At 52.9% G+C, this 27,090-nt stretch overlaps 1 protein-coding gene and 1 long non-coding RNA gene across 7 annotated transcripts in view; one reads left to right on the forward strand and one right to left on the reverse strand.

Annotated features, from left to right (window-relative positions):
- LOC108447130 overlaps positions 1-8,478 on the forward strand; it is a 16,296-nt gene extending 7,818 nt beyond the window's left edge. The window contains exons 3-4 of one of the 3 annotated variants that reach the window (XR_001862528.1): positions 793-911; positions 7,793-8,478. This is a non-coding gene — a long non-coding RNA (uncharacterized LOC108447130). Of the gene's footprint in view, positions 1-792; positions 912-2,967; positions 3,058-4,779; positions 5,731-7,792 lie in introns of those variants that run through there. The other 2 variants (XR_001862530.1, XR_001862529.1) reach the window with 2 other exon arrangements.
- GRHL3 (grainyhead like transcription factor 3) overlaps positions 5,530-27,090 on the reverse strand; it is a 106,159-nt gene continuing 84,598 nt past the window's right edge. For 3 of the 4 annotated variants that reach the window (XM_017736172.1, XM_017736173.1, XM_017736171.1), the window contains 15 exons: positions 18,475-18,661; positions 17,811-17,872; positions 16,400-16,739; positions 16,112-16,191; positions 14,433-14,586; positions 13,848-13,959; positions 13,580-13,674; positions 11,841-11,999; positions 11,353-11,431; positions 10,895-11,028; positions 10,291-10,325; positions 9,568-9,656; positions 9,361-9,446; positions 8,485-8,549; positions 5,530-6,330 (listed from right to left, as the gene is read on the reverse strand). In XM_017736172.1, the coding sequence (XP_017591661.1) occupies positions 6,216-6,330; positions 8,485-8,549; positions 9,361-9,446; positions 9,568-9,656; positions 10,291-10,325; positions 10,895-11,028; positions 11,353-11,431; positions 11,841-11,999; positions 13,580-13,674; positions 13,848-13,959; positions 14,433-14,586; positions 16,112-16,191; positions 16,400-16,739; positions 17,811-17,872; positions 18,475-18,642 (1,773 nt within the window). In that variant the 5' untranslated portion in view covers positions 18,643-18,661 and the 3' untranslated portion in view covers positions 5,530-6,215. The remainder of the gene's footprint in view (positions 6,331-8,484; positions 8,550-9,360; positions 9,447-9,567; positions 9,657-10,290; positions 10,326-10,894; positions 11,029-11,352; positions 11,432-11,840; positions 12,000-13,579; positions 13,675-13,847; positions 13,960-14,432; positions 14,587-16,111; positions 16,192-16,399; positions 16,740-17,810; positions 17,873-18,474; positions 18,662-27,090) is intronic. The other variant, XM_008635058.2, reaches the window with a different exon arrangement.

Consider the following 27,090-nt stretch of genomic DNA (forward strand, 5'->3'; position numbering starts at 1 on the left):
TCCTTCGAGCCAGAGCTGCCATTCCCAGGGATTCCATCCTGCCACCACTTCAGAGGGACAAAAAGGCATGAACAGAAACTCCCTTCTCCCAAGCCCTCCTGCCCCTTGGGATCCTTCTGGGAAGCCAAATAAATCCATCAGCAGATTGTTCAAGAACATTTATTGTCACCACGAAGGGACGTTGCCTGGCCTGAGATTAAGATCAACAATAAATTCCTGACCATGGAAAAGAATGAGCCCATGAGAAAGCCCAGGGCTCTCCTTACCCAACAGGGGTATCTTTACTACATCTCTCAGCAGCTGGATCTCATAACAGGGGTTTGGGAAAAAGGAAGCTGGGAGGGAAGCAATGCCAGGAGGGATTTGATAAGGACAGAGGGCTGGAGGAAAGGGCAAATTAAATATGAGGAGGGAAGATCCCCAGCCTGTGTTATCAGAAAACACACAAACACTCCACACCCAGCTGCTGGGGTTAGAGCCTGCTCCCTCTGCTGTTGCAGGCAGTGGGAGAGAGCACGAGGAACTCCCAGCTGGAGTTCTTTGGCATCACTGCCCTGGTTCCAGCACTGTCTGGAGAGGGGAGCAGCCAAGTCTCTGCAAGGCTGGACCACGGCAAATCCATGTATTTTACAATAAACATCACAGTCCATAGCACTTCCACTTCCCAAAGCACTTCATTTGCCAAAGATTTTGGCTGAGAAGGATTAAGCATCCACCTCCCCAGAAACCACAGCTTCTATTTCCAGATATAAACCCTCAACAAGTTCCTCAAATCTCTTTTTCTCCCAAAAGCCAGAAGTTCTGCTGGAATCTCTCTGCTCCAACCATCCCACCTGGTAAAGATCCTCTTCTTCCTGGGCTCCGTGACCTTGTGGATGCAGAGACAGAGCACAGACCACAGGAAGGGCCAGGTAAAAATAAAGATTGTTCTGGAGCATTAGAGATAGCAAACCACAAACGGGGCTGAGCAGCCCCACTGCCCACCCAGCAGGGAAAATGGAGCAGGGAAATGAGCAGAGCTCCCCTGGGAACACCTGAGGACAGGCACTGCTGCCCAGGGGCTCAGCTCAGTCACAGGGCAAGGGGACAGAGGGTTTGGGGTGACACCAAGTGTCTAAATCCTCCTAAGAACACAGTACAGCACCTCCTGGCACCCTTGGATGATCTGGGGTCACCCTGAGGGCCACACAGCAGCTCTGGAGTCCTCACTACCAGCTCCTTGTCCAGCTTGGCTGGTTCATATTTTACAGTATTATTTTTAAAGGTAAGGTTGAAAAAATAAAAGCATGTTTGCAGTGTAAAGGCCATTAAAGCATCGCTGACTGTCAGGGCTTTGGACAAACAGGTTCTGTGAGTTCTGTGTGTGTGTAAAACTCACATCACTCTGGCTGTTGGTACAACACATTCCAGCTGCAGAAGTCCTCTGTTTGATGGGAAGAGGGGAGCACTTGCAGGGGAGAGCGTGGGGGCACAGAGCAGCATCAGAACCGCCAGCACCCCTTTGCTCTGGCTTCACCAGAGCCTTCCTGACCTAAAGCTGAGTGAAATGGGAGAAGAAACACATCCTGTGGCTTGGAATCGGGAAATGCCTGGGGACGCAGGAGGAGGGACCCACCCTCAGAGAGGAATGGGTTAAACACAGCCCAGTGGGCAGCTGCCCGGCTGCTGTGGGACAGGAGCAGAGCTGGATGCTGGCCCTGACACCAGCACTGGTAAGAGAGAGGCAGATGCAGCCACAAACCCATCCCCTGGTACAGTTCTTCCCTGCCTGGATGCCAAGCTCATCCCGGGGTGGAGGCAGAGCTGGGCTCATCCAGGGCGGAGCTCTGGGATCTCGTCCCTCAGTGCCCATTGGCTCATTGTTGCCAGGCGCAAGTAACACGGCTTTTTCAGTTAGTCACACTCGTTTCTTGCCCTGTTTATTCCTTCTAAGATCCCCAAGTCCTTGTGGGAGTTTATGAAGGGCTAGGAGAGCAGACAGGAGCAGTTCCTGCTGTGATTCCCAGCGTTTGAACTCACCCAGCTGCAGATTTTGTCCCAGCCACAGACACTGAGGGGACACCCTGGTGACATTGGTCTGTCCTGAGCCCCTGTGGCAGCACAAACGTGGAAATGGGCTTTTCTGGAGCCACAAGCAGCTCCTATCCCAGCCTGGCACCAAGGTGCCAGCTCCCAGCTCCCAGAGCAGCTCCTAACTCAGCTGGGATCCCCTGCCAGCAAATCCTGCCAGGCTCTTAGAGGAACAGAGCCAGGCCAGGGTGGTCGGGTTGGACGTCAGGCCCACAATGGCTACAAATTAACTGAAGAAATACCTTCTGCAGGTTGTGGAGAAATCCCTCTTTCATTTTCCTCAGTCTTTTATAGCAAGTGGATCAGAAACCCTGCAATGCCACACCAGTGCATGAACACACAGAGCTGTTCTGGGCTGTGCCCCAAAGAACAGAGCTAAGCGAGGCAAAATCACAATTAAATCACTCAGGGGCTGACACAGAGCAGCAGCTTTACCAAAGGCTGCTTATTCAGCACTTCATTCTGGGCTGCCTCAGAGCCAGGGGCTCAGCATTCCCAGGACTCCCAGTCAAATGTACAACCAGGACAACCCTCAACTCACTGAGGTGAAGCCCAAGTCTGTGCACCCTGGCTGGGAGCACTGAGCTCTGATTCTGTGGCCACTTTCCAGCTGATGATTCCAGGACATTCCCACAAGTCTGGGGGTTCTAGTGCCCATCTCACCCAGAAATTCAATGCTATAAATCCAAGGCACTACCTGGGGAAATAAGTGAGAGAACTGGGGGAACCCTCAGCAAGCTTTATTAAAGCTTTGCACACTTATAAACAGATGCAGGCAGGGTTTGATTTCCCTGACTTTAATCCTCTCCTCCCATGCCCAGCACAGCACCAGGGCACCTCCGGACACAGCGCGTGGGCGTCCTAACAAAACACAGGATGCTGTTTTTCCCTTCACAGCCCTGCAGAGCCACACCACACACCGGGCTCCTCAGCCGCCTGCCTGATGATGCAAGGAGTGAATAAGCACGAATAAAGACACAGAAACTGGGTGTTGTTTGTAGAAGTGAGGAGCAGAGCCCTCCACCCAGCGCTGGGGATACCAGAGCTCTTGCACAACTCAGCTCGCAGCCTGCTGCTCCTCCTTTTTATGCATCTCTGTCTCTGTGGGCACTTTTTCACCGGGAGCACTCGGGAAGTTTTCCTTCCTCCCCAGCTGGGGGAGGAAGCAGCTCCCGGCCTGTGAGCAGCAGAGCTGGGATGCCAGAGTGGGATTCCTGCGTCAGGATTTCCCTCAGACTCTGCACACAATGAGCAGGCCTGTGCTGGCCTGCCAGGGCTGGCTCACCAGGAGCTAATTAGTGGTACTTGGTTCTAAGAATTGGAAGATGATCATTAGCTAAAATTGGTTTGAAAGCTTCCAGTTTTGTAGATGTTGAGTAATTTAAACAACCAATGGGCTCCACTGTGTTTTCATCTGAGAACTCCCAGTGCTGGAGGCTGGGGAGTGACCCTGGAGGGGAGTCTGTGCTGACCAGGCTAGGACTAAGGGAGAAAGGCAGGGCCAGATGCTGCTGGCTCAGGGACGGGCACCGGGCTCTGTCACACACCCTGTGCTCAGCACGAGTCCAGACACCCCCTCTGCCACCCCCCTGCCAGGCCCAGCTCCCGGAGCAGCTCGGGTGAGCGTTTCTGGCTGCAGTCAGCACAAAGCAGGGTCCGGGCAGCTCCCGAGGGAGGGAGCCCTTTGCAAAACACTCGGTGCTTTCACACGACCTTTGGTGCTCGGGGTGAAGATCGCCTTCATCGCTCCTATCTCGATCTTCAAAAGGAACTGGTGGGCTCCGGGCAAGGAGTCAGGAATGCTCTCACATATTTGGGAGCTCTGCTTTACGCAACCTCCCAGCAACTCGCCTTGGCTGGAAGGGATGAGCGATACTGAGCCAGTCAGCAAAACACCCACCTCGCCGGGCAGGGGTGGGGACTCTGCCCCAGCAGCGTTTCCCTGCACGCAGCAGGCACCGGGACTTCAACCCCGGCAGAGCCAGGACTACTCAAAGCTGCACAGGAGCAGCTGCTGGGTCTCTGCCTCCATCCCACCCCCAGACGGGGCAGCCGTTCTCACAGTGCGCTCAGGGAGCTGCAGCCAGGGTGGGTCTTACCCTGCAAAACCTAGGATGGGTTTGTGGGAAAGGCAACACCATAAAATCCAGCAAAATTCATTTTTCTTCTGCTGGGAACATAGAGTTACAACTGAGATGGCTTTTGCTGTTGTAAATTAGGAGTAGTGCTGCTGGAGTCCCGAGTTAGGCTGGAGTGGCTGAGGCTCAGATGGGTGACAGTGTGTTTATCTGGCAGGCAGTTAACCCCAAGATCAGACTTTGAGAGCAACTCATTGAGGGGTGAGAGGTGCCCCAAACCCCCCAACTCTGCATGCACACAACACCGCAGGGCTGCCTGCAGCCCTCCCCATCTGTCCTGCACAGCAGAGCAAACTGTCCCCACTGCCAGGGCTCCCCCAGGGCAGAGGAACATCTCTGTCCCCACCTGAGCAGCCTGTGCTTGTCCCCAGGGCCGGGCAGGACAGGGTCACCCTGGCCAGGATGAGCCCTGGCACCAGTCCTGCCACGGAGCTGGCCCAGAGCAGAGCAGGGCCCCCACACCCCCCTGCCACAGCAGGGACAGGGCACCTGCAGCTTTCAGCTGGTGGCACTGAGCACTGGGGGATTCCTGGTGTGACTGGTTTTAACTGGAGCTGAAATTCTGCTGTAGGAGGACTCACAGAATCAACACTGAATCAGAGCCACCCTGCTGAAGAAGGAGTTTGTGATCTGAAGGAGTGCTGGGGAGATCCCAAAGGCTGATAAGCCTCCCCCTTATCTTCGCTTCATCTTAGAGGCCATCCTCAAACAACACTGAAGTAATCCAAAACTCACCAAGCTGACACATTTCAACATTTCCAAATCCTCTTCCCAGTCTGCGTGGAGCTGCTCTTTCTTCCCCACTCACAGGACTCAGGTGCATCTTTAGCATGGGCAGGAAAAGCCCAGGATGAAGAAGAGGGAGGAGGAAAGGCCCTGGTTTTCATTGGCCAGAGGATTAATTAGAAAATACAGGGCTCCCCTTGGCATTTGATTGCCTACATGGGAAGCAGCTTCAGGCAGTTTTAGCACAGAGTGGAAGGAGTTTCAATATTCCATGTGGGACACGGGAGGAGGGACACAGAGAGGCAGAACTGCTTCTGCTCAGAAGTCAAACTGGGCTTTTCTTTTTCACTTGCTTAAAGTGTCCCCAGCCCTGTGTGACAGAATCCCTCCAGCACAGGGCTGTGCCTGGAACTGCTCAGGGTCCCTGGCCCCCAGTGCTGTCACACCTGCTGCCACAGCTGCACACGGTGGCTGCACGTGGGACAGACCTTGGCCAAAAACATCCTCAAGTCCTTTTGGTGCCTCTGGGGTCACCTCCCTGTCCTGGCTCCTGGACAGCCCATCCCAACTCCGACTCCAGAGCTGGGGAAAATGGTTCATTTTCAGTCCTTGAGCCTTTATTACTACGGAATATCCAAAACAACACAACCAACAACACAGTTACAAAAGGAGTTCACGGAGAAATGTGAAGCAGCCTGTGTTTGAAATGCTCTGTGTCACCATACTGAGTCCAGTATAAAACAATGCATATTTATAACATATAAAATACAAAAGGAACAATACAGAAATGTATAAACAAGGGTTGTGGAGGCCTCTGTGGTATTTACAGTCAGAGATGTGGCAGGGGAGGGTGTTCAACAGGCAGTGTCCATTCAACAGGAGCTGGGACTGCATCTGGGAGAGTCTCTGTGCCAGAGAGGAGCTCAGAGCTGGGCTCAGCCCTGCTGGGAATGCTCTGGAGGGTCTGTGGGCTGGCATCAGGCACTGCCAGGGCCACCAGCTCTGCTCTCTGCCCAGGCCTGGCAGTGTCACTTGGTGTGCCCAGCTCTGGAACGGCAGCTCAGGCCCAGCACCAGAAGGGAATAAAATAAAAAATAATAATAATAATAATAATAATAAACTCAACGTTCACAGGATGATGTCACAGCAGTCTGTGGCCCAGCCCCAGGGCCATGGGGGGTTCAAGTCAAGGCAACAAGAGGGGGCACCGGGCTGAGTTCTGTGGGGTCACACAGGTCTCCAGCTTGGAGAGAAGTCCCAGGAAGTGCTGCCTGCAGCTCTTTAGAGCTCCTTGAGGATGATCTGGAACTTGTTCTCTGTCTCTACCATGTCCAGGAGAAAGGCCATGTGGTTGCTGTAGTGCTGGATGATGTTGTTGTCCATGTTCACCAGGATCCTACAGAGAAAAAGAACGGCTGGGTCAGATGCAGCACATTGAAAGCAGTTCACCTTCCCCAGGCTGAGGGGCTCAACCACTGTTAATTAATTAATTAATTAAAGCCATGGCACAACACAAGGGAAGATCCAGCCAAGCTGCAGATCATCATCTTCTCTGACCTGGAATCACTTCTGTGGAGACAGGAGGAAAAGGAGACATTGCAAGGGTGGATATTAAACCCCAGGCCCTGGTTCAGTGCCAGACAAGAGCCCCTCGTTACTGTAACGGGAACAAAGGGGCTTGGCATCACCTCGGGGGCTCCCATGAGCCACTGTGAAATTGTAACTGTTCGGAGGACACAAAGAACAAATTCCCTCTTTCCAGGAAGCACATCCCCCCCTGGTTCCCACCGGGGTCATTAATGGGGCAGGAGCGTTAATTGTGCAATGCTCCTCAAGCCAGGATTAAGAACAACAAGGAGAAAAGCAGAATACCTGACAAATCCAAGAGTTCAACAGGCACAACCAGGGGGCCCTGGTGTCCCCAGAGAACACTTTGGGGATCAGGGCAGCCAGGGTGGGGTGCAGGGACTGGCACAGCCCCGGCACAGCTGCCCGGATTTCCCAGGTGGAGGTGGCAGCTCTGCTCTTGTGCTGGGCTCTTGTGGTGAGAGCTGTGCCCAGGGCTCAGGGCTGAGCTGCCTTTCTGGAGCACAAAACAGTCTCCAGCACTGGGAACTCTGTCATGGCACAGTCAGGAATTCAGGGAGACCCTGGGACTCAGGCTCTGGCACTGCCCAGGCTCTGCCCGGTGAATCGGAATGTTCCCAGCTGCGTCCCACCCCCAGCACCACCCCTAAGCCTGGATCCCAGCCCTGGCCTCCAACAGGTGCCCCAAAGAGACTCTGTGGGTACCCAAAAGCTTCACCAGCAGAGCTGATCCCTTTATCTCCACCTGCCTCAGAGCAGGAAGCCAGAGAAGTCACCTGTGCCTCTTGTGCCGTGCTCCCATCTGATTTCTCAACCACAAACTATCACAGGGAGCGTTGATCAGGAATCTGAGCCCTGCATTGTTTCTCTAGACCAAACCTCACCAAGATCCAAAATTGCTCATTATTGCTCCTGAGTCACCCTGGGACCGAGTTCACCTGCTGAGCTCATCCCTGTGGCAGGGCCATGGCTGGGGCAGGTCCGGCCCTGCTGCCAGGCCAGGCAGCCCCACGGAGCCCCAGTGGCTCACAGCAGATGAAGATCTGCCCCTCAAGCTGTAATTACCAGGAGAAGATTGTTTAGGGTGGAGCAACAGGATAAAATTATTGAAAATTAAATCTGGGGGAGCAGGAAGCTGGGCCTGACCCTGCCACCAGCCGGAGTGGAGATATCTTCAATCTCCCCATGCTTCAGAAGTAGCTGCTGGCATGGGTCACGTCCAGCCTTCATTAAACCAGGTGTCAAAATTATTTATTTAATCTCCTTTCCAGGCGTGGCCTTTCCTTTTCATGCGATACCTCTCTGCTCCTGCACTTTGGGAAGAGCTGGAAGGACACCTGCCTGCTTTCCCTCCCAGTCATCACCAAACAACACTTGCTGCTTATCAGATCAAGGCATGAACAACACCAAAGCCAACCCAAGTCAAGGTGGCCTCTCCCCTGAAGCCACCAGCACTGGTCTTTTCCTCTGGGGAGAAAATTCCCATTTCTGGGGCTAATGGATGAGCAGCATCTGACAGCACTGAGGGCCCTGAGCTCAGCAACAGGTGGAGGAACTCCGGACAAATTCAGAGACTCACTATGGCCCATCCCTCATCCTGAGCCAGGGACATTCCAGCATTTTTTGGAGAAGCAAACACTGATCCCTCTCTGATAAGTTCTCCATAACCTCAGGCTTTTAGACCGAGGCACAAAGGATCACCATTAGACTCCCCAAACAATTCCTCCTTCACCCAACTTCCTCTCCTTGGGAGACTTTACCCTCCAAACAAATGTAATATGAACAAGCATTATCCCAAATCTTTAAAGCCCAGAAAGATCTGAGTTTTATATGCTCCAAATAGCAGAGCCTGACATGGCTCTACCTTTTATTATCTTGTTAAAATGCTCTTGGAGCCAATGGCAGGGGTTGGAGAGGACAGGTTTGGAGGCCCAGCATAAAAGCAGATGAGAGATTAGCTTACCCTCTTTTGCACTTCTTGTAGACTTTATAAATGCTTTCTTCAGGAAGCCCATATTTTTCTGAAATCTGTGAGAGAAAACATGGCAAATCTCTGTACTTGTAAAGTGAAATTCCCATGATCAAAATCAAAGATAACACCAAGCCCAGGTGTTCAGCAGCAAAGGATTCCTCCTCAGTTTTACTCCAGAGAACAAAACCATGACCTGAACTTTCTCCTGGGCAAGTTCTCTTTTGGTCTTAGAGTGGCAGGAATTTTGTAGCTTTTTGCCAAGCATTTTCCATAAAGGTTTTTGACTCTCTGTGGTGAGGGACGGGAGAGGGACAAGATGGCAAAGAATCCTCTGTGCTGACATTTTTCAAACTCCCTATTTTTAAAAGTTTGTAAAACCAACAGAGCTTAAAGTGCAGCCATAAAGCCACCCCAAATCTGGGAGGTTTATTGTTTGTTTCCTTCCCAGCCGTCTCCAGAGAGAGCTGGGCTATCAGAGATGCTGCTGATAATCATGACAGAAATATGTCCGTGTGCTCCTCAAACACAGCCAGGGAATTCCAGCACGAGGCCAGGGAGGGCTTCGGATCACCCATCTCCAGCCTGGAGAATGGAAAAGCTGTTTGACAGTGGAAAATATGAATGTGCTGTCACAAGAGGAGACTTCCATGAGGACGTGGACAGGGCAGGAGGTGTGATCCTCCCTCTGCAGCACCAGCACTGCCCATGCCAGGAGCTGCTGGGAGAACTCAGCTCCTTCTCCCACTTTGCATTCCCAAGGGAGAGCAGGCAAGAGAGATGAGCAGCCCATACCCAGCTCCCTGTTCACCAACCCCATTCCCTTTTATCAGCAGTTTGTTCATTCCCCAAGGTTTTGGGGACACTTACAGCTGTCCTGAGGCCCTGGAGATCCGGGGTCTTCAACATGAGAGCATCAAACACCTCCTCCGACTCCCTGCGCACGTACAGCAGCACTGCAAGGGAACAGGGCAGCACTGCTCAGGATCATTCCCAGTGCTCCCAGAGCCATGTGGCCTCATGGAATTCAAGATCCAAGGTTAACTGAATCAAGTGAGTTCCCATCCCGGGGGTTACCTCTCTGGGGATCTTCGTCCTTGGTTTGCTTTGGAGGGATGGGGTCGAACTCGTCGGTGAAGGAGGCCCCGCTCCGCTTTAGGGGCAGCCTGGCCGAGGGAACACAACACTCTCAGGAGGACAGAACAGGAAAAGCAAACAAAACAATTCCAGCTACTGAGCTTCTCACTGAACAACCAGTTACTCCAAGAACCATCCAGCAATTAAGTATTGGTTTGTAATTATAGCAGCAGAGTTGTGACTTCCTGCCTAAAGCACACGGGGAGCTCAGGGAGGGCCCACAGAGGGTTTGGGGTCACACTGAACCCAAAAGCCTTCTGCACCCTCATGGCACTGCTTCCCCACTGGTATCCCCAGACAGAGGGCCCAGGCTGGGGGAGATTCTGCTTTTCAACTGTGATTCCACTTCATTCCAGTTTATTTTACAGCCTCTGGGTATTTGAACCCTTCAGTGACAGTTGTGGTCTTTGATTTTCCCTTTCAAACATTGTCTCCGTGAGAACAACAGGACAATCAGGGAGCAGCTCATGTTGGAGTGACTCTGACAGGGACAGAAATGTGGCCGTGTTTCTGCAGCCCTGAGTCCCTTCCAGGACAAAGTGTAACTCATATTCTGGCTCTCAGGGCGTCAGGGAGACGCTGAGCTGTGTTATCCTGCCCCTGGGGGTATAAACAGCCCTGCCATTCCCAATGGATGGGAAATAAACACTGCTGCATCCTCACCTGTTTGCAGAGTTGGGAACAGCAGGAGGGAGCACCTGGAATGCAAAGGAAATGGATCTGTGAGTCTGCACAGCATCACTGTGTGCCAGAGAGGCTGGGGGGTGGCAACTTGGGCACACTTTAAACATGATTTCCCTCCTCCTGGCCCCTCACACAATTACACCCAAACATCTGTTTCTTAAGAGTAAATGAAATTTGATATAAAGAACTTCTCCAGATTCCCTGTTTTTGACAAACTGAGAAAGTGGTTTCTGAGGCAGGGAATGCTGGGGAGCTCTGAAGGACACTGGACAGAGGACAGTGGAGGGACGTCCTACCCACACAGGGACAGGGACTGAGATGGTGACATTTTGCTATCATTTATTTTCTGCTGATAGTTTTGCTACCACTGCAGCCCTCTGTGGAAGCTGCAGGTGAGTGAAACACAGGAGTATCAGGCTGGAAGGAGCCTGGAAAGGCTCTCTCACCCATCACTGCTGCATGCCTCATTCCCACAAAGAGCTGTGCTGTGCTTTGGGCTTTTTCCATAACACAAGTCCTGTGGGGGGAATGCTCAGCCCGGGAAGGATGGGCTGAGAGGCTGGCTGTGTTTTGGGGGACTCACCGAGCCACACCTCTGCGGGTTGGAGAAGTGCACGTTGGGGATGAACAGCACCGGCTGCGTCTCCAGGTCGCTCTCCGGCCGCAGGAACGTGATCTCATTCCCTCTGAAGCCAGAGAGCAAACAGCCTTTCAGACCTACGGATGGAGAGTCCAGTTCATCTCAGCTCCCACAGCTCCGGGAGAGGGGAGCCCCTTCCCAAGGCTCCCAGCAGAAATGCTGGGAACAGGGCAGGAGCCTGCAGCAGCTCCAGGGCAGCCCAAGGGAGCCCAGAATGATTCCCAAGGGTTGGGCAGTGTCCATGAAGGGCTTTGGGACGCTGGGAAGGAGCCCAGCGAGGGCCTGACTGCCAGGCTGCTTCCCAAGGGTGCTGAGGGCAGCAGGCTTGGGAACAGCCACATCCGTGGAAGTTAAGGGACAGGGATTTCAACACGGAGCAGGGGACAAACACAAGCACTGACCATTGTTGTTGGAGTCCAGGCATTTTCCTTTCCTTCGGAACTGTTTCCTTTCATCATCCCTCATTTTCCTCTCTGCTCCCTGTGGGAAGATCCAGCAAAATTTAGGACATTGGCAGGTCCAACATGGGCAAGAGAGGGCTCAGAAATGGTCACCTCAGGGACCTTCTACAGCCCAGCCAGGACTCTCTGACACTCAGAAATTAGAAAAACAAAAATGAAATTTGCTTTTAGAAATGAAACACGCAGACAAAAATAGCTGTGAGAAATTTTTCCATGGGAAGATATCTGAGATTGAGGGATAACCTCCGAGGAAATTCTCATCTCTTTTGATATTTAACAACTTGTCAAAAACAGAGAGTCAAAAATAAAGTTTATTGTGAGGCACAGTCACAGGTCTTGGCTGTTTAGGCTCTCACAGCCTTTCTGGTTTTATTCTTGTGGCCCCTGACCAGTTGTTGTTTTTACCTGGTGGGAAAGGGGTGCTGTACCTTGTCACAGAAGATCTTGATCTGGCACACAGCCCGGTGCACCAGCTGGCTGCTGCCACTGCCGCAGTCGTAGGTGTCGATCTGCAGATTCAGGGGGACACCCTTCACTCCCTTCTGCGAGGAGAAGTCCGTGCTCAGGCAGTTCACCCCAATAAACACCTGCAAACAGGAACAGGGATGCTTGGTGCTGGAAAGCTCCTCCTCAGCCAGCAGTGGGAGCAGAGGGCAGGGACAAGAGCAGCTGCTGAGGCTCCTTCCAGCCCTCCCCGGGCCAGCCTGGCAGGGGAGCCCTCGGTTTCCCGCCTGAGCCTCTCCCCCCACACCTATTCCAGCTCTTTGACTCAGCCTCTCCACTCCCAAAATCCTGCCTGGGGATGTTCTTGCTGATATTTCTGATCTTTCATTTGAACAAGGGACCCTCAGACAGCAAAGCCCTGCAGGGAGGGAGGAGGGCAAGGCTGCAGCCTCAGGAATTGCACAGCAGTGCTGCTGCTTAAATAAATATTCATCACACACTGGGCTCTCTTATCACCAGGAGGGAGTTAGCTCCAGTGGGAACTCTGCAAGAAAAGCTGAGCACAGCTATAATCCAAATTGTATCTCCAAGCTGCCAATTCATTGGTGTGACCTTGGAATTCCCCTGGACCCCAGGGACAGATTTGCAGCTGGAGGAGTTCCCAGAGCTCCCTCAGCTGAGGATTTCAGCCCTGAAACCTGATGTCAGCTCGAGTCAGTTCCTAGGAAAGAAAACCACTTCACTGTGGGGTGAAGTTCAGTTGGAAGGAGAGAAGTAACAGGTGCCATGGCCAACCCAAACACCCAAATACCTGACCCCTCCTGTTCCCAGCCCCTGACCCCTCCTGTCTCACTCCCAGCCCTCCCAGCTCTCTGAAGTCTCACCTCTGCCTGCCTCAGGCCAGTGCATGAGCAGAGTTTCTGCTAAGAGTTAAATCCAGCTTTGCTGAGGTGCCCCCAGGGCTCGCCACATACCTGACATATTTCCATTTCTGACAGCTTTGCCTTGAAGACATTTGTTAACCTCTTGGGTTGTAAAAGACCCAGGCTGCCTTTGGGCTTATTGAGATCCCAAAGCCAGGCAAGGTTTTCCCAAGCTTCAGAGACTTGGGGTATTTATGCTTTTCTTTTTTTTTTCTTTGTTACTTCATCTGGTTTTCAATCCCCACTAGACACAGAGGGTTAATGAGAAACTCTGAGGAGATGCAGAAGAGACAGCAGAGCTGCAAAGACCTTGCTGTAATAAACTTCACAGGTTTTAAGGTGAGAAGGGATCTTGAGACCTGCCTGGCTCCCTTCTACATCCCACAAGGCACAGAAGGGTGGTCACTCATGTCTGCACCAACCTGCCTGGAAAGGGGGCTCTTTGTTCCATGGGCTGGGGGTTATTTAAACAGGCTGCAGGTACACGTGAGCAGAGCCCGGAATTGCTGCAAAAACCTTTCTTCAGAGTTATCCATCAGCACTAAGAAAACATCCCTGAGCCAGTCTGGGCTGTACCCAGAGTGTTTATTAGCTCATGGCAGTGTTTAAACACACACTGAGGCACGGTGTCCCGCTGCTGTCCTGCCAGGCAAACACTGCCTGGGGCCGCTGCAGTGGCAGGGTTTCATTTGAAACTCTCTGTGTCTCAGCTGAGCACTGGGGCAGTGTCTGGGATGGCAGGAAGGAGCTGCAGTTTTGCTGAGGATCATTCCCAGCTCCCCTCCATGGGCAGTTTGTACCTTGGCTTCCTCATGGATGTTCCACACGAAGGACAGGGCGTTGTAGGCCAGCTCCTCGATGTTCTGCACCGTGTTGAAGTTCTCCTTGCAGTCGGCTGGAAGGCAGTGAAGGAGCAGTTCATACTGGCGCTGAAACTGGTGACATTCCCAAGGCCTCCCACCCCCAAAATCCTGCCCCTGACTGACTCCCAGACCAAGAGAAGCCCTGGGATGCACTGAAGTGGAGGCAGAAGCTCCCCAGCCCCCCAGGCCTGGCAGCCCCGCGTACCCACGTCGATGACCCTCTGCTTGGCCGTGGGCTGCCGGGAGTGCCAGTGCTTCCAGAACTTCAGCTGCTCCGTGGGGATCTTCTCGTTGTCAAACACAATCATCACCACGCTCTGCAACACAGCCCAGCCCAGCACAGAGCAGGATCAGTGCCTTCCTCACCTTCCACCCTGCACCGCCCTCAGGGCCACGTAAAACATGGGATTTTGTAGCTGGGGAAGCTGAGGTGGGCAAGGGAAGGGATTTGGGCACAGCCATTTGGCACTTTCGTCTCAGGGGTGGCTCCGAGGCCTGGCCACACATCCCAGGAGCAGGATGGGGACCCTGTCCCTGGCTCACAGCTCCTCCCAGCAGGGCCCCAGCCAGCCCTTTGTGCATCCCTGAGCTCCTGTGACAGGTTCCAGCTGCCATGGAGGCTCTGCAGTGCAGCAGAGGATTATCCTGTGGGACTGAATCCATCCCATTCATCACGTTAAGCCAACATGAGCCACAAAGCCATTACTGCTCACGTTCAGCTCTGTTCCCAGTCCCAGGATGTCCAATTCCAGCGTGTGTCAGCAGAGCTGTCAGCCTGTCTGTTTCTTACCTTCACTTTGTTTGAGGACAAGTGCAAACATTTGCTGTCTCCAGCTGTCCTCAGCGTGATGGGGTAGAACTGTCCTTTGTTGAGGTAGGCCATGGGAGAGTCCCCAGATTTGATGTGAATGGCTTTGGGTGACCCCAGAGTGTATTCAAAGTCACTTGCATGCAACAAAGAGAGAAGGATGAATAAGCACACGCTGCTGTTTCACTGCAAAAGCAAAACAGAGGCCTGAGAGCCTCCACCCGCGGGTTACAGGCTCCAGTTTCTGCTCCATTCCCCACCTCACACACCCTGACACAGCACAGCACATTCTGATCCTCCCCAACACCCTGGGGAGCAGCACTGCACCAACAGCCTCATTTTACCCCTTGGTTTTGGCTTAAAACCCCTGGATGTGACTGCAGCCAGTATTTTTGTGTGGATGGCAACAGAACCATTGCTCAGCCAGCAGCCTAAAGCAAACCACACAAAACCAGGTACCTGTGATGAGACTTCTACAACACCCTAAACTCAGGTTCCTGTCTCCAAATCCATACCCATAACTGGCTGAGCCAGGAAGACTCTCCCCTAATGGTCCTGTAGAAGAAGGACCTGCAGGACACCAACACCTGCTTGGACACACACAACTGGATTAGAAGCTCAGCTCGTGGAACTCTCAGTGTGGTGGGCAGCAACTTCAGTGTTCACAGAAAAGCTTTGTAGTGTCACACAGAGAAGGTGTCACTGCTGGAAAGGGAATTTGAGAGAAGAGCCTGAACTCAGAAGCTCTTGGACCTTCAGCAGCACCTGTGAGCACTGAAACAATGAGGCCACAGCTGGTTTCTGCTGTGAGGAATCCGTGCAAGCCACCACCTGTACAGGAGTCTTCACTCAGACCCTTCAAGTGCCCTGTTTAGTCACCAACCCATCTTCTTCCTGCTCCACCTCCTGTGATGCCATCTCTGAAGATGGGCTTGGCAGCTCCTCTTATCTGGAGCCAGGAGAGCCAGAGAACTTCAGTGCACAAATAAACAGTGAGCAGGGAGCCTCTGGCTCGGGGAGACGCTGCTGTCTGTGTGAACATCCCCACGTCTGACAGCTGAGTCACCCAGTCAGCTGACTCAGGAGGCAAATAAAAAGTGGGAGGTGAAATAATGTTACCTGCTGGGAGGTTTGATGCAGTATCTGGAGCAGCAAAGCTCTGCCTGGCAGAGGGGTGGAAAGGAGGAAGAAATCCCTCGCGTGTTTTAGGAATGAGAGGCAGTGGCACCCTCTAAAATCAAGGCTGACTAACAGTGCCAAGTGAGAACCTAAACCTTAGATTAGGGGAGGCTGATGATCACCCTCATGCACTGCCAGCCTCCTTTTCTCTATCATTTACCCCATTCCAAGTGGCTTGTGGGAAGATGCTGCAGCCACCTGGATCCCTCAGGGTGCCCATGAGATGTGACAGCAGCTGGCCCTGGATTTACCCCAGTCTGGGCACAGAACAATCCCTGCTCTGGGTCTAAGAGCTCATGGAGCAGCACCTTGCTCTGGAAACACCAGGGAGACACAACTGGTCTCTGCAAAAGCACGGGAGCTGTGGCTTGCACTGGTCACTGCCAGGCTGGACTGGGGAGAGGAAAGGGATGCAGCCTTTTCCCGGGAAAGAGACAGAGCCAAGAGTTCCCTGGACCCCCCAGGCCCTGGATTGCTGTTACCTCTTCACTCCCTCTGTGGGGTAGCTCTCGGGGCAGGGTGGCTCTGGCTGGGGTTTGAGGATGTCACTGAAGAGCAGCGTCTGCACACGAGAGGAAACACAAATCAGAACTAGAATCTCTCACTGCTTTGTCCATCCACCTTCTCCCAGCCACCACAGCAGACAAAACATGGACCCTCATTACTTCCAAACTCAACACAGACCCCCGGAAATCCAACAGGAACAGCACCAAGCTTCCAACACAAAAGCAGAGCTCCCACTGCCCCCCCAGCCCGGAGCAGCCCCTGACCTCCTGCGGGTCCTCCTTGAAGGTGCTGTCCGGCTGCCAGCGCTGCTGCGCCGGGGCCATGGGCAGGCTCTCAAACAGGGAGTTCAAGGAGCTGCTGTCGTACACGTCCCCCGGGGGCACCAGGAAGTTGTCTGGGGTGGCTTCCAGCTTGCTGGTGCCTGGAGGGAGCAGGGCTGGCTTGTGAGGAGCAGGGACACCTTCGAGACTGAGGCCGTTCTTCTTGGGAGGCTCACAGAACTCCTGGGCCATGGAGACGTTTTCTGACAGGAGCTTCATGAGATGGGCTGAGCCATCGAAGGAGGGGATCTCGGGCTCATAATCCATCCCGTGGCAGTGCCTGCTGGAGAGAGGTCCTGTCTCAGGGCCAGGCAGAGCGGGGCAGCCCCAGTGTCACTGCCAGGAGTGCCTCAGTGTGCTGCTGGCCTGGCTGCCAGGTGACCTTGAGTCAGCCCTGCACAGCTCCTGCTGGGCCTGGGACAGCTGACAGGCCCCTGGGGGATCTCCACCCACAGCTCTCAGTGCACTCAGCAAGAGCCAGAGGTGCTCAGCAGATAAGGGATGATCACAGGGAGTCAGAGAATATGGTTTGGACGTGGTTTGGGGCTGCACATCCAGGGCCTGCATCCACTATTCCTTTATTTAGGCCATCAAACAGAGCAGCAGGGATGATGAGAAAGGTACTGCTGTGTGGGCTGTCCATCATAAGTCTTTTTATGGCTCAGTGATGCTTAAAGTTGATTTTTTAATACCCTTTTTTTAAGGAAAAACAATTATTGTACAAATTAATGAACTCCAGCAGCTTAGGAAGCAAAAACCAAAACCAGCTTAACTCAGTTTGCTTCTGAAGGAGTGAAGTACCACTTGAGGTTTATTCTGTCAAGTGGTTACAAACTGACAGTGCCAAAGTACACAGCATCCAGGAAGGGGAACTGAACTCACAGTGGCAAATGAGCCATTAATTTAGTAGTTAATTATCTGAAAACCTCAAAGGACAAATGGGAGTCACTGGAAGAGAATCCTGGGAGAGTGGAACAGAAACCCTCATCAGCCCAGGGAAGGAAAGAGGATTTGGCCATTCCCTTCTTGCTGCCAGTGCTCAATCCTTTTGTCCTTTGCAATTGTGACAAAATAGGAAATAAAGGCAATTTCTTCAGCTGCTGCAAATCAGCACAACCCCTGCAAGCACGGCCAGACAGATGCTCAGGTCTGTAAATGGGTGTAGCTCCATTTATACCTGCTTGGGACCTGGCCTAAAGAATTTTAATGTGTGTCTCAGGGTTAATGAGCTGCACTGTTGCTGGTAATAACACCGTGCTTTGATGTCTATTTTCTGCAAGCTCAGAGCCCCATCCTGCATTTCAGCAGCTGCAGGAGAGTGAGGCAGCTCCAGAGAGCAGGAACTGAAGCCAACCTCTTTCCCAGTTCATTGCGTGCCATCATCCCAGCTGGGAGAATCCTCTTCTCCTTCGGGACCTAGGACAAGGCAGAGCAAAGAGTTCGTTTATTGTTAGATTTTATTAATGGAAAACAGAGCAGAATTAGCCCTGTCTGGGAGCAGGTGAAGCCTCCCAGACAAAACCCTGCGTGAATAACAAACAGCAGAGCTGGGCTCTCCCCTGGGCTGCTGCTGAGTTCCCAGGTAACCTTGGGAAAGCCACAGCAGCTTGTTCTGGGCACGACCTTAAAAGCACCCAAGTGAGTGGAAACATCATTGTTATTGCTTCCACTCAGGGATAAATCAGATCCACGTTTCTCGGAGCTCCATCCTCCAGCAGCTCCGGAAAAATAAAGCTGGTGGGGTGTGCAAGGCTGTTCCAGCCCAACAGCCCTCAAAGCACTGCTGTTCCTTATGGGTAAAAAACCCAGGCTCAAGGCACCTGGGTTCAGTTTTTCCACAAATTCCCTCAAAATGCTGGTTTGTGCCTCAGTTTACCACTGGGGATACTGGTGGCACCGTGTGGTGTTGGGAGGGTGTTGGATAAACAACTCTGGGGGGGATCAGTAGAGAGGTTTCCTCCTAAGGTGGCACCAATTGCACACCTGTCCCACACCTGTCCCAGCCCAGGGACACCCACCATGTAGTAGTCGTAGAGGAGGCTGAGGGCAGCCACGCTGTCGTCGTCCCCGTTCACCCTCATCATGGCCTTGGTGGCTGCAGTCAGGGGGTTCTCCAGGTAGGTTTTCCAGGCTTCATCTTCGCTGGTGTAGGGGAATTTCTGGAAGTTCATGGTGTCATTCTTCATCAGACGCACGGATCTAAAACTGAGCAGCACAGGGGAAAGCAGGCATGAGGGAGGAGCGTTTCCCACAGAGTTCCATGAACACAGGAAGGGCTTCCCAAAGGCTCTGTGGAGTGGAGGAGGGATGTTCTCCTGGTCCTGAACTCCCACAGCCTTTGGGATCACCACTTCTGCTGCTGTGGCTGGGCACAAAATCAGGCCAGAGCCTCTCCAGGGGCAGCTGCACCTCTGCCCCCGCTCCTGCCTGGGGTGGCAAAACCCCATCAGCTGCTCTTCCTCCAGTCACACCCTGCACAGTCACAAAGGGATCAGGAAACCTGGCACAATTCTCCCTTGGATGTGGAGCTCCAGGCCAGTGCAGCCCACAATCAGACACAGTCACTCAATGCCCAAGTGAAACCAAACCTCATCATTTTCCTTTGCTGCAGTTCATGATTTTGAAATTTAGTTCCAATCCAAATTATTTTTTCCCAATAACTTGTAGACGATTTTACTCAGAGGGAAGCAGACAGGCCAATCACAACCCCCTCCCTTCCACTAGAAAATTCCTGACTGAGGTGAGGCTCGTGGGACTACGTGAGAAGCAACACACCAAAATAATGCCCTGCCTGTCCTCTCTTCTGGCACTTTCTCCAGGTCTCTCCATCTTATGTTAATAAACTGTCAGACACTTAATTACCCAAACATTGGTCATCTTTCCTTTTCCTCCAGCAAACCCTGCCAGCAGCCAGCCCAGCAGTGCCTCCCTGCATTCCCTGGGCGTTCCAGGCTCAGAGGTTGGAATCATGGGATCATGGAATTGTTTAGGTTGGAAAAGACCCCAAAGATCATCAAGTCCAACCTTTGACCAAATCCCACCACGTCCACAGAGGCTGAGCCAGCGGACGTGTGGCAGTGACGTGGAAGGTGTGACAGCGAGCCTGCCACGCCTTCCTGTCACCTGCACATGGTGTCACCACCACAGCTCACACCATTCACCATAAAATAAGAACTCCGTGGACAAAAATTCCTTTTTCCTCAAAGTGGAAATTTCCAGAAAGGGCAAGACTGGGTTTTATTAGCAGAAAAGATTTAAAAATTTTTTTTAAATCTCCCAAGTTTCCAAGAGCTGACTGGAGTTAAACCATGACATCACCTGCTGATGTTTTTCCATGGAAAGGCAAAGAAATTCGACAGGAATTACAGCAATGAATGCTACAATTTAATGGCATTTTCATAAGGAATGTGTCATTTTCATTAAGCCACTCTCTGTGTGTTTATAAGTCCTGGTCTAGACTTTTAAGTGAATCATTCCAAGAACAATAATTCCTCTTGGAAAGAACTTGGCATCCCTGAAACTCCCTGTAAGGGTGCTCTGTCACCAGGCACTGCCAGCCTGCATCAAATGCACATTAAACCATGCAGGGATGGCTTTGGGATGCCCCTGGATCAGACTCCAGAGCTCTCCTTGGCTCAGATTCCTGCTCTGGTGCCTCCCCTGCCTAACAAAACAAATTACAGCACAGAATTAGTTTGCAGTTCAGGAATTACAGCTGATTTTCTCCATGAGGCCACCAAGCGCTGCTTCTGCTGTCCTTGTCACCTTTTCCTTAAGGAATACTTCGCTTTTCCCTCCACACCCGAGCTGCACATCAGCACACGCTGTGCCAGCCCTGCTGGTGGCCCGAGGCTCCCAATTCCCGCTGCTTTCTGTGCCCACGTGGCAGCGGAGCTGGGGCTGGCACGAGCTCCCATCGCAGCCCAGGATAACGGGGACGCCGAGCCCGCTCCTCTTCCCCGGTTTCACCCCGCACCTGAAACTCCAGCAGGTGTTTGGGGAGTTTCGTTGTCTTTAGCGTTTCTCACGCAGCCCTCTCTCCCTCCTCCCTCCCTCAGTGCCGAGTATCTCCGAGCAGCGCGATGGGAATGACTCAGATTTCAGTGCTCGGTGCTGGGGCTGTTCAGTCCTGCCTGGACAGGAATCCTCACCCGCTCTCAATCCCATCTTCTCAAGGAAGAATAGGCAGCAGCAGAGCTCGATCTCAGGGTGAGACTCAGCTCCTATCACTTGGAATCAGCAGAGATAAACACACCAGGGCAGGACGGAGCAGCAAAGCATTCAGGAGCTTAAAAAAGCACAGATATTATGAGGAAAAATGCTTTGGAGCTTTATTCTCCCTCAACTAAAGCATTCCTTGTGTGATTCCCTTCTACCCCCCTGCCCCTCACCTCTGCTGGGAGAAACCATGGAAAAAGGCACAATGGGAAACCTGCCCTGCCCTCGGCCTGGCATAAAAAGCTTCAGGCAGGACCCTGAGGTGCTCAGAACCTGCAAAGTCCTTGAAAGTCTGAGCAGCTCCCCCATGCACTGGGCACTGCACTGGTCCCAGTGAGCTTGGGATTCACCCAGCTGAGGACTGGCACAAATGACAGGAATTGCACCTTTATTCCACCTCGTTTCTGTTCCAGAGTCCACAGGATCCCTGGTAAGCACTGGGACGTGTGACTGGAGCTTCGTGCATCCCCTCAGAACCCACCCTGAAGGGGCGTGAGGGAACATCCACCCCATTTACTCATCCAGAGAGGTCAGCACCCTATTGCAGAAGGGCACCAGAGCTGCCCAGTATCTGAGGAGAGAGGGTGATTTGAGGAGATAAGCAGACGTGGTGACATGTCTCAGGCACCTTTTTGACATCAGGGCCTACAGGACACTGCCCGTCAGTTTGCTCCCACAGCATTTCAGAGCACACAGATCCCATCAGCAACCCCTGTGAAGCACAGCTGCAGGGCAGAGACATCCAAATCCGGATCCAAACACACCTGAACTTTACTTTCCTCGCTGCCTGTGATGCCCCCTGCACGTGGTCGGGCCGTGTTTGCCCATTCCAAGCTCCCTGTTCTGTTTGGCAAAGCCAGAGCTCCTTTCCCAGGCCAGGGAAACGCCGAGCCTGGCACCGGCAGCCTCCCCCCTGTTGGCACACTCGGTGCTGCAGCCTCGGGCCATGCGCAGAGCAGGATTTGGGGAAGGGAGCAGTGTGGGGAAGGGAGCAGTGTGTTTGTTTCCAAACAGTCGGCAGGGAGGGAGTGTGACACAAGGTGATCCCAGCCCCTTTCCCGCTCCAGCCCACCCCACCTCTGTTTCCCCGACTGATTTCTCCTGGTGATGAATAAACACTCAGGGCTACGCTGGAACAGGAGAATGTGCCCAAAGGGTCTGGGTGGGGACATCAGCCAAGCAGGAAAGAACCCTGGTATTCCTTCTGCCTTTGCTGGGTTTCTGTGGGAGGCTTTGCCGGCCTTTGAGCTTTGTGTTGCTGTCTTTGTTCTCTCCCCTACAACTGTTTAAGCCTCCAACCTAAATACTGGCCATGCCAGATGCTGGTGGCTACAGAGCACCATCACACTGTCAAAGCAGCTCATAGCCACAGAACAGAGACTCCAGCCTGAGGAGCTCAGTGATGCCGCAGGCAGCTACTGTGGGGTTTCATCACTCTGGGTCTGGGCATTGCGTTCTCCTGCCTCTTGAAATAACCCTGGTGTTCCCCAAGTTCTTGTCAGAAATACAGGGAAGGGTCAGCATTGCCCTGGAGAGGGCAAGGCCAGCAGCTGCTTTCTGGGGCAGAGATTTTAGCCTGTAAACCCTCGTCAGGAAGAACAGCATCCCACTGAAGCCAAACCTCTCAGCTAAGTCCTGATTTTGTAATTTCTTTGCAGGTTTAATAAACAAGCACACCTGAAGACAAGGTGACAGCACAGCCAGCAGTGAGTGCATTGTCACCGGCCCACTCACACGGCCGGGCAAAAATCCAAACAGAGACAGAACCAGGAAAAAAAACACAGAAAGAAACACAACAAACACAGAGCAACGATGAAAAACGCAGCCTGGGTGCCAAGCACAACACGGTGTCAATCCACAGGCCCTGAGACCAGAGTCTATCTCATGGCCCCCGACCTGCTCTGCCTACGGGACTGGGATATTTTCTCTGGCAGCTGGGTGACAACGTGGCCTCTGTCACTGGGGTTGTGCAGGGGCATTTCAGCAGCACCGGGGTTAACTCAGCACAGCCACCTGAAGATTCCCAGCAATGCTTCACCCACAGGCAGTGCAGGAGCTTCTCTGTCCCTGCATTCCGTGGCCTGTGTGGCACAGGTGGGATCCAGGTCTCCCATCCCACCCAGCCTGGGCCCTGCACAGCACAGGGCACCCCCTGCGGGAATGTGCCATGGCTGGGATGGGAAGGGAGGGGGCCACCAGGAACATCTTTGGGAAGTGGCTCCTGGTCCCCAAAGGGGCTCAGTGGATGCCAACCAGTGGAGCTCAGTGGTGAGCCCTTGGTGGGATGTGGTGGGGTGGGGCAGGGTGGGCACTGGATCCCCCAGCCCGGCTCTCCAGCAGCTCCAGCTGGAAAGCTCTGCAATCCCTGGTGGAGCCAGACAAACCTCCCAGGGGCAGGTGCTGCCTGGGGGAATACACAGGGATTCCCCCTCTTGGGTCACCTACAGCTCTTTAGGACCAGAAAGCCCAACCCAGCTCAATATTCATCCTAACTCCTGCTTTTGTAGCTCTTTATTATCACAGCAGGACCCGAGGACAGGGATTGACACTAAAATGCCTCATCCTGGGCTGCTCAGCAAAGAGGAGAGAACAGAACCAGCCCTGAACCTCTGCTGTAAATCTCAGCAGCACTGGACTGGTTCCTGCCTCTGCAGCCGGGAGGGCTCCTGAGACAAGCCAGGCTCTGATGTCTGGGGGACACCGGCTGGGGTTGTGCTTTACCCGATTACATCGCCCCGGAGGGATCCACCCACCCCCTCCCATTGCACAAACGAGTCCTGCTTTAGTGCCTCCCCTGCCTAACAAAACAAATTACAGCACAGAATCCCTTTGCAGTTCAGGAATTACAGGTGATTTTTTCCAGAAGCCGTTTCTGATGTCAGATGGTTCCGTTTTGGGGTGTCCTGAGTTTCAGGGGTATCTGACTCCAAAGGGAGACACAAAACCAGGCCCTGAGCATCCCACCTGGCACTTCTGAAATATTGCTGTAATTCCTATTTTCATTGTGGACAGATAAAGAAGTTTATGTACAGTTATTCCTGGACACAAACACATTGCACTGAAGCTCCCACTCCTTCACCCACCAAAAGGAAGATTACGCAGGTAATTCTTGTATATTCAGTAACTTCAAGAGCTATAACTTTTAAATAAAATTAAATTTAAAAAATAAATCACAGTTTTACAAGACTTGGATTAAAAACTTGCCAATGGTAGCCATAACAGACAAACTTCTGCAACAAAATTTGTTTCTTTTTTACTGCTCTTCAGGTAACGTGGTTTTTTAAGCCAGGAATCAGCTATTATGGGTTATCTGTGCTGAGAACTGAGCCCAGTTTTATTCAAGTTTCTCTGCTTCCCTCAGCACACCCTACCAGAGGCTGCTGCAGTGACACAACAGAGATGTCACACATTTCTAAGGCAGCAGTGAGACAGAGAGAGCAGAGATTGGAGGCTTCAGCCTCTGAGTTCTGTGCTCAGGCTCGCGACAGTTGGGTTCTCCACTCCAGGCTGGGATGTGCTGACCTCTCCCCAGTGCCTGAGTTCAGCCAGAGCTCACACCTGGCACGGGGTTTGTGCCCTGCTGAAGGTGGGAGAGGTGGCTCCTGTTGCCCAAGAGGCTCCAGGAAGCTGTGCCAGGGCAGGACACTTGACAGGAGCCTCACATGGAGCAGCTGCTCGCCTGCCTGTCCCTGTTCCATGCTCTGCCGGCAGAGCTGCACCCTGTCCCTCTGTCCCTCAGCTGCACCACGGAGCCTGCAGAGCTGCTAAGGCACAGCCAGGGTGGGCTCTCCCCCTGTGGTTTTCCCTCTCTCTTCCCATCCTGGAGGGACTTTTCACCTGGAACACTCTCAGTTGCCCGGATCTCCTACAAGGGGCACTCTGCCCATGCCCTCCACATGCTCTGATTCAGTGTCCTGTGAGCACAGGGCCCAGGGGCAGCAGCCTTTTGCTTTGCTGTTTCATATAAAAAACCAACCCCAGCATAATGTTTTTGCCAAACCAACCTGATTCATCCCATCGTGGGCACAGCCCTATAAAAGCAGGCATTTCTGCAGAGCTCAGACTGCCAAGGCAGAGGGATGACAAGAAACAAGAAGTGGACAGAGCAGGAGGCTCTGGGTCAGTGCCAGCTGCTCTGGTGCTCTCAGCACTCGTGGTATGAACATGCTGGGGACAGGGACGGGTTTTGGATCAGCCTCAATCCCCCCATAATCAGAGCTACAGCCAGAACAGCACTGACAGCTAAAGGGACAAGAAATGAACCATCTCAGAACCCTGGAGTGCTTTGGGTTGGAAGGAGCCATCCCATCCTACCCCTGCCATGGGCAGGGACACCTCCCACTGCCCCAGGCTGCTCCAAGCCCCAATGTCCAGCCTGGCCTTGGGCACTGCCAGGGATCCAGGGGCAGCCCCAGCTGCTCTGGGCACCCTGTGCCAGGGCCTGCCCACCCTCACAGCCAGGAATTCCTTCCCAGTATCCCATCTAACCCTACTGTCTTCCACATTTCTTATCCTCCAAGCCTTGGAAACTTGGCTATGAGCAATGGAATTTAATCGTGTGTTCAATAATGAGTTCCACTGATGAACATTTTTCAGCTGTTGCCTTTTCCCTCCTTGAGCACATGCAATTCCAGGCTCCCTGTTCCTGCCAATCAGCTGATCCCAAGGGCTGGCAGGTGCAATCCAAGTACAAGTGCATTTTTGGATGAATTCTTTACACTGATCAACAATTCAAACCCCAGCCAGAGCAGATCCTCCTCACAGGAACTGTCTTTATTCTGCAAATTTCCCTGGAATCATTCCCATGGACCAATCAGCCGAAAATGTGACCCAAAGCATCAAAGCAGAGATACTGTGCAAATGTTGATTCACCCCTGCTTTGAGTCTGGAGTTTATTCAGAGGGCTTTTACTCCTTTGTTGGGAATTGCATAGCAGTTATTTGATTGTTGTTTCTTTAATTTACAAATCTCTCTTTCTCTTTACATAACTCTAAAAAAATAAAAATCCAAGCCAGCCTCCCTCGCTCCAGCACGGTTATCCCTTGTGTGCTTTGCTGCCAGGATTTTATAAAAGGGCTTTAACTTTTCATTCACCAAGAGCATAACTCAAGTTTTAATAACACACCTTATGCATGACAAAAATTTGCTTCTGGCGATCATGGTTTCGACCACAAAACCACAACTGGGAGTAACTCCTGGTTAACTCCTTCCAGCCCACGCATGGCTGAGTTAGACACAGGCTCAGTTTAGAAGACTATGGAAATCAGCAGTTAGAATATTTTACAATAGGCAAAACATCTCCCTCTCCCATGCCCCGCTGGTCCCTTCCCAGTCCTCTCTGGGGAATTAAAGTCCCAAAGGGACAGGTGGGATTCTTCTCTCTGTCATTTCGGGCGACAGGAGCAGCCCGTGGAGATGTCACAGCTCCTAAACAGCAGCCACATCTGGGCAGATGTTCACGGCTCAGACTGGGGGGTGTGAGGAGCAGCGTGCGGGGCACCGACACCGCTCCGGAGCTTCCAAAGCTGCTCCCGGTGCCTGGAAAGCTCCACCCTGGTGATTATCCCGAAGTTCGCAGCTCCTTAGAGCCCCGTTGCTCGCTGAGGGGCTTTAGCAGCCTCTTCTCAGGCTCCTGTTCCCCACTGACACCTTTTCCCCTCAGAGTAAACCCAGGGCTGAACGCTCCCCTCTTCCTTTAGTCCCACGAAATTCCCAGCTCCCTTATCTCCTGTCGGGAGCCCTGGGGAGCTTTCGGCGAGGCGCTCCAGGCCCACCGTGATCCCAAATGCTCCCCCAGGCGCTGCCCGCCCCTGTCCCCTGGCCGGGCACGGGACGGGGCTGCCGCACGCTCGTCCCGAGGGAATTCATTCCCCCAGTGAACGAAACTGGAATTTTCAAAGATCTGCAGACGTGTCCTGCCAAAGGATCAATTTATGGAAAAACCTCGCACGGAGCCCTTCGCTCTCAGGGTGACCAAACGCAGCCCCATCCCGGGTCTGTGCTGGGGGCCGGAGCAGAGATGGGAATCCCAAAGCGGCGCTGCTCCCTCGGCTCCCCTCCCACGGGAGGGCTCAGGGGTTAAGAGCCCGCTAGCGAGGGCAGTCAGGCAGCCGTGTCATTCCCCGGGCCGTAATTAGCGATAAATCCATCAATCGCACACTCGCTCACACGCTCCGTGCGTTCCGAGAGCCCTCACTGCCAAACTTAAAAAGCATCAGCTGTAAATTACTCAAAAACTTCAGAAAGCGAAAATTTCAGTCACAGATTCTCAATCAATCGGAGCAGATTGATCCCACTATTTACATAAAATAGTAATTACTGCTGCGCCTTTCCAAGGTTCTTAATTAGGAGGAGATTGGCTGACACAGCAGCTCTGTCAGGCTTGTAAACACACACAGGCGTGCGGTTTTCTCCCA

This window comes from Corvus brachyrhynchos, unplaced genomic scaffold (assembly GCF_000691975.1).
Source record: "Corvus brachyrhynchos isolate BGI_N302 unplaced genomic scaffold, ASM69197v1 scaffold65, whole genome shotgun sequence".
Classification (NCBI taxonomy): domain Eukaryota; kingdom Metazoa; phylum Chordata; class Aves; order Passeriformes; family Corvidae; genus Corvus; species Corvus brachyrhynchos.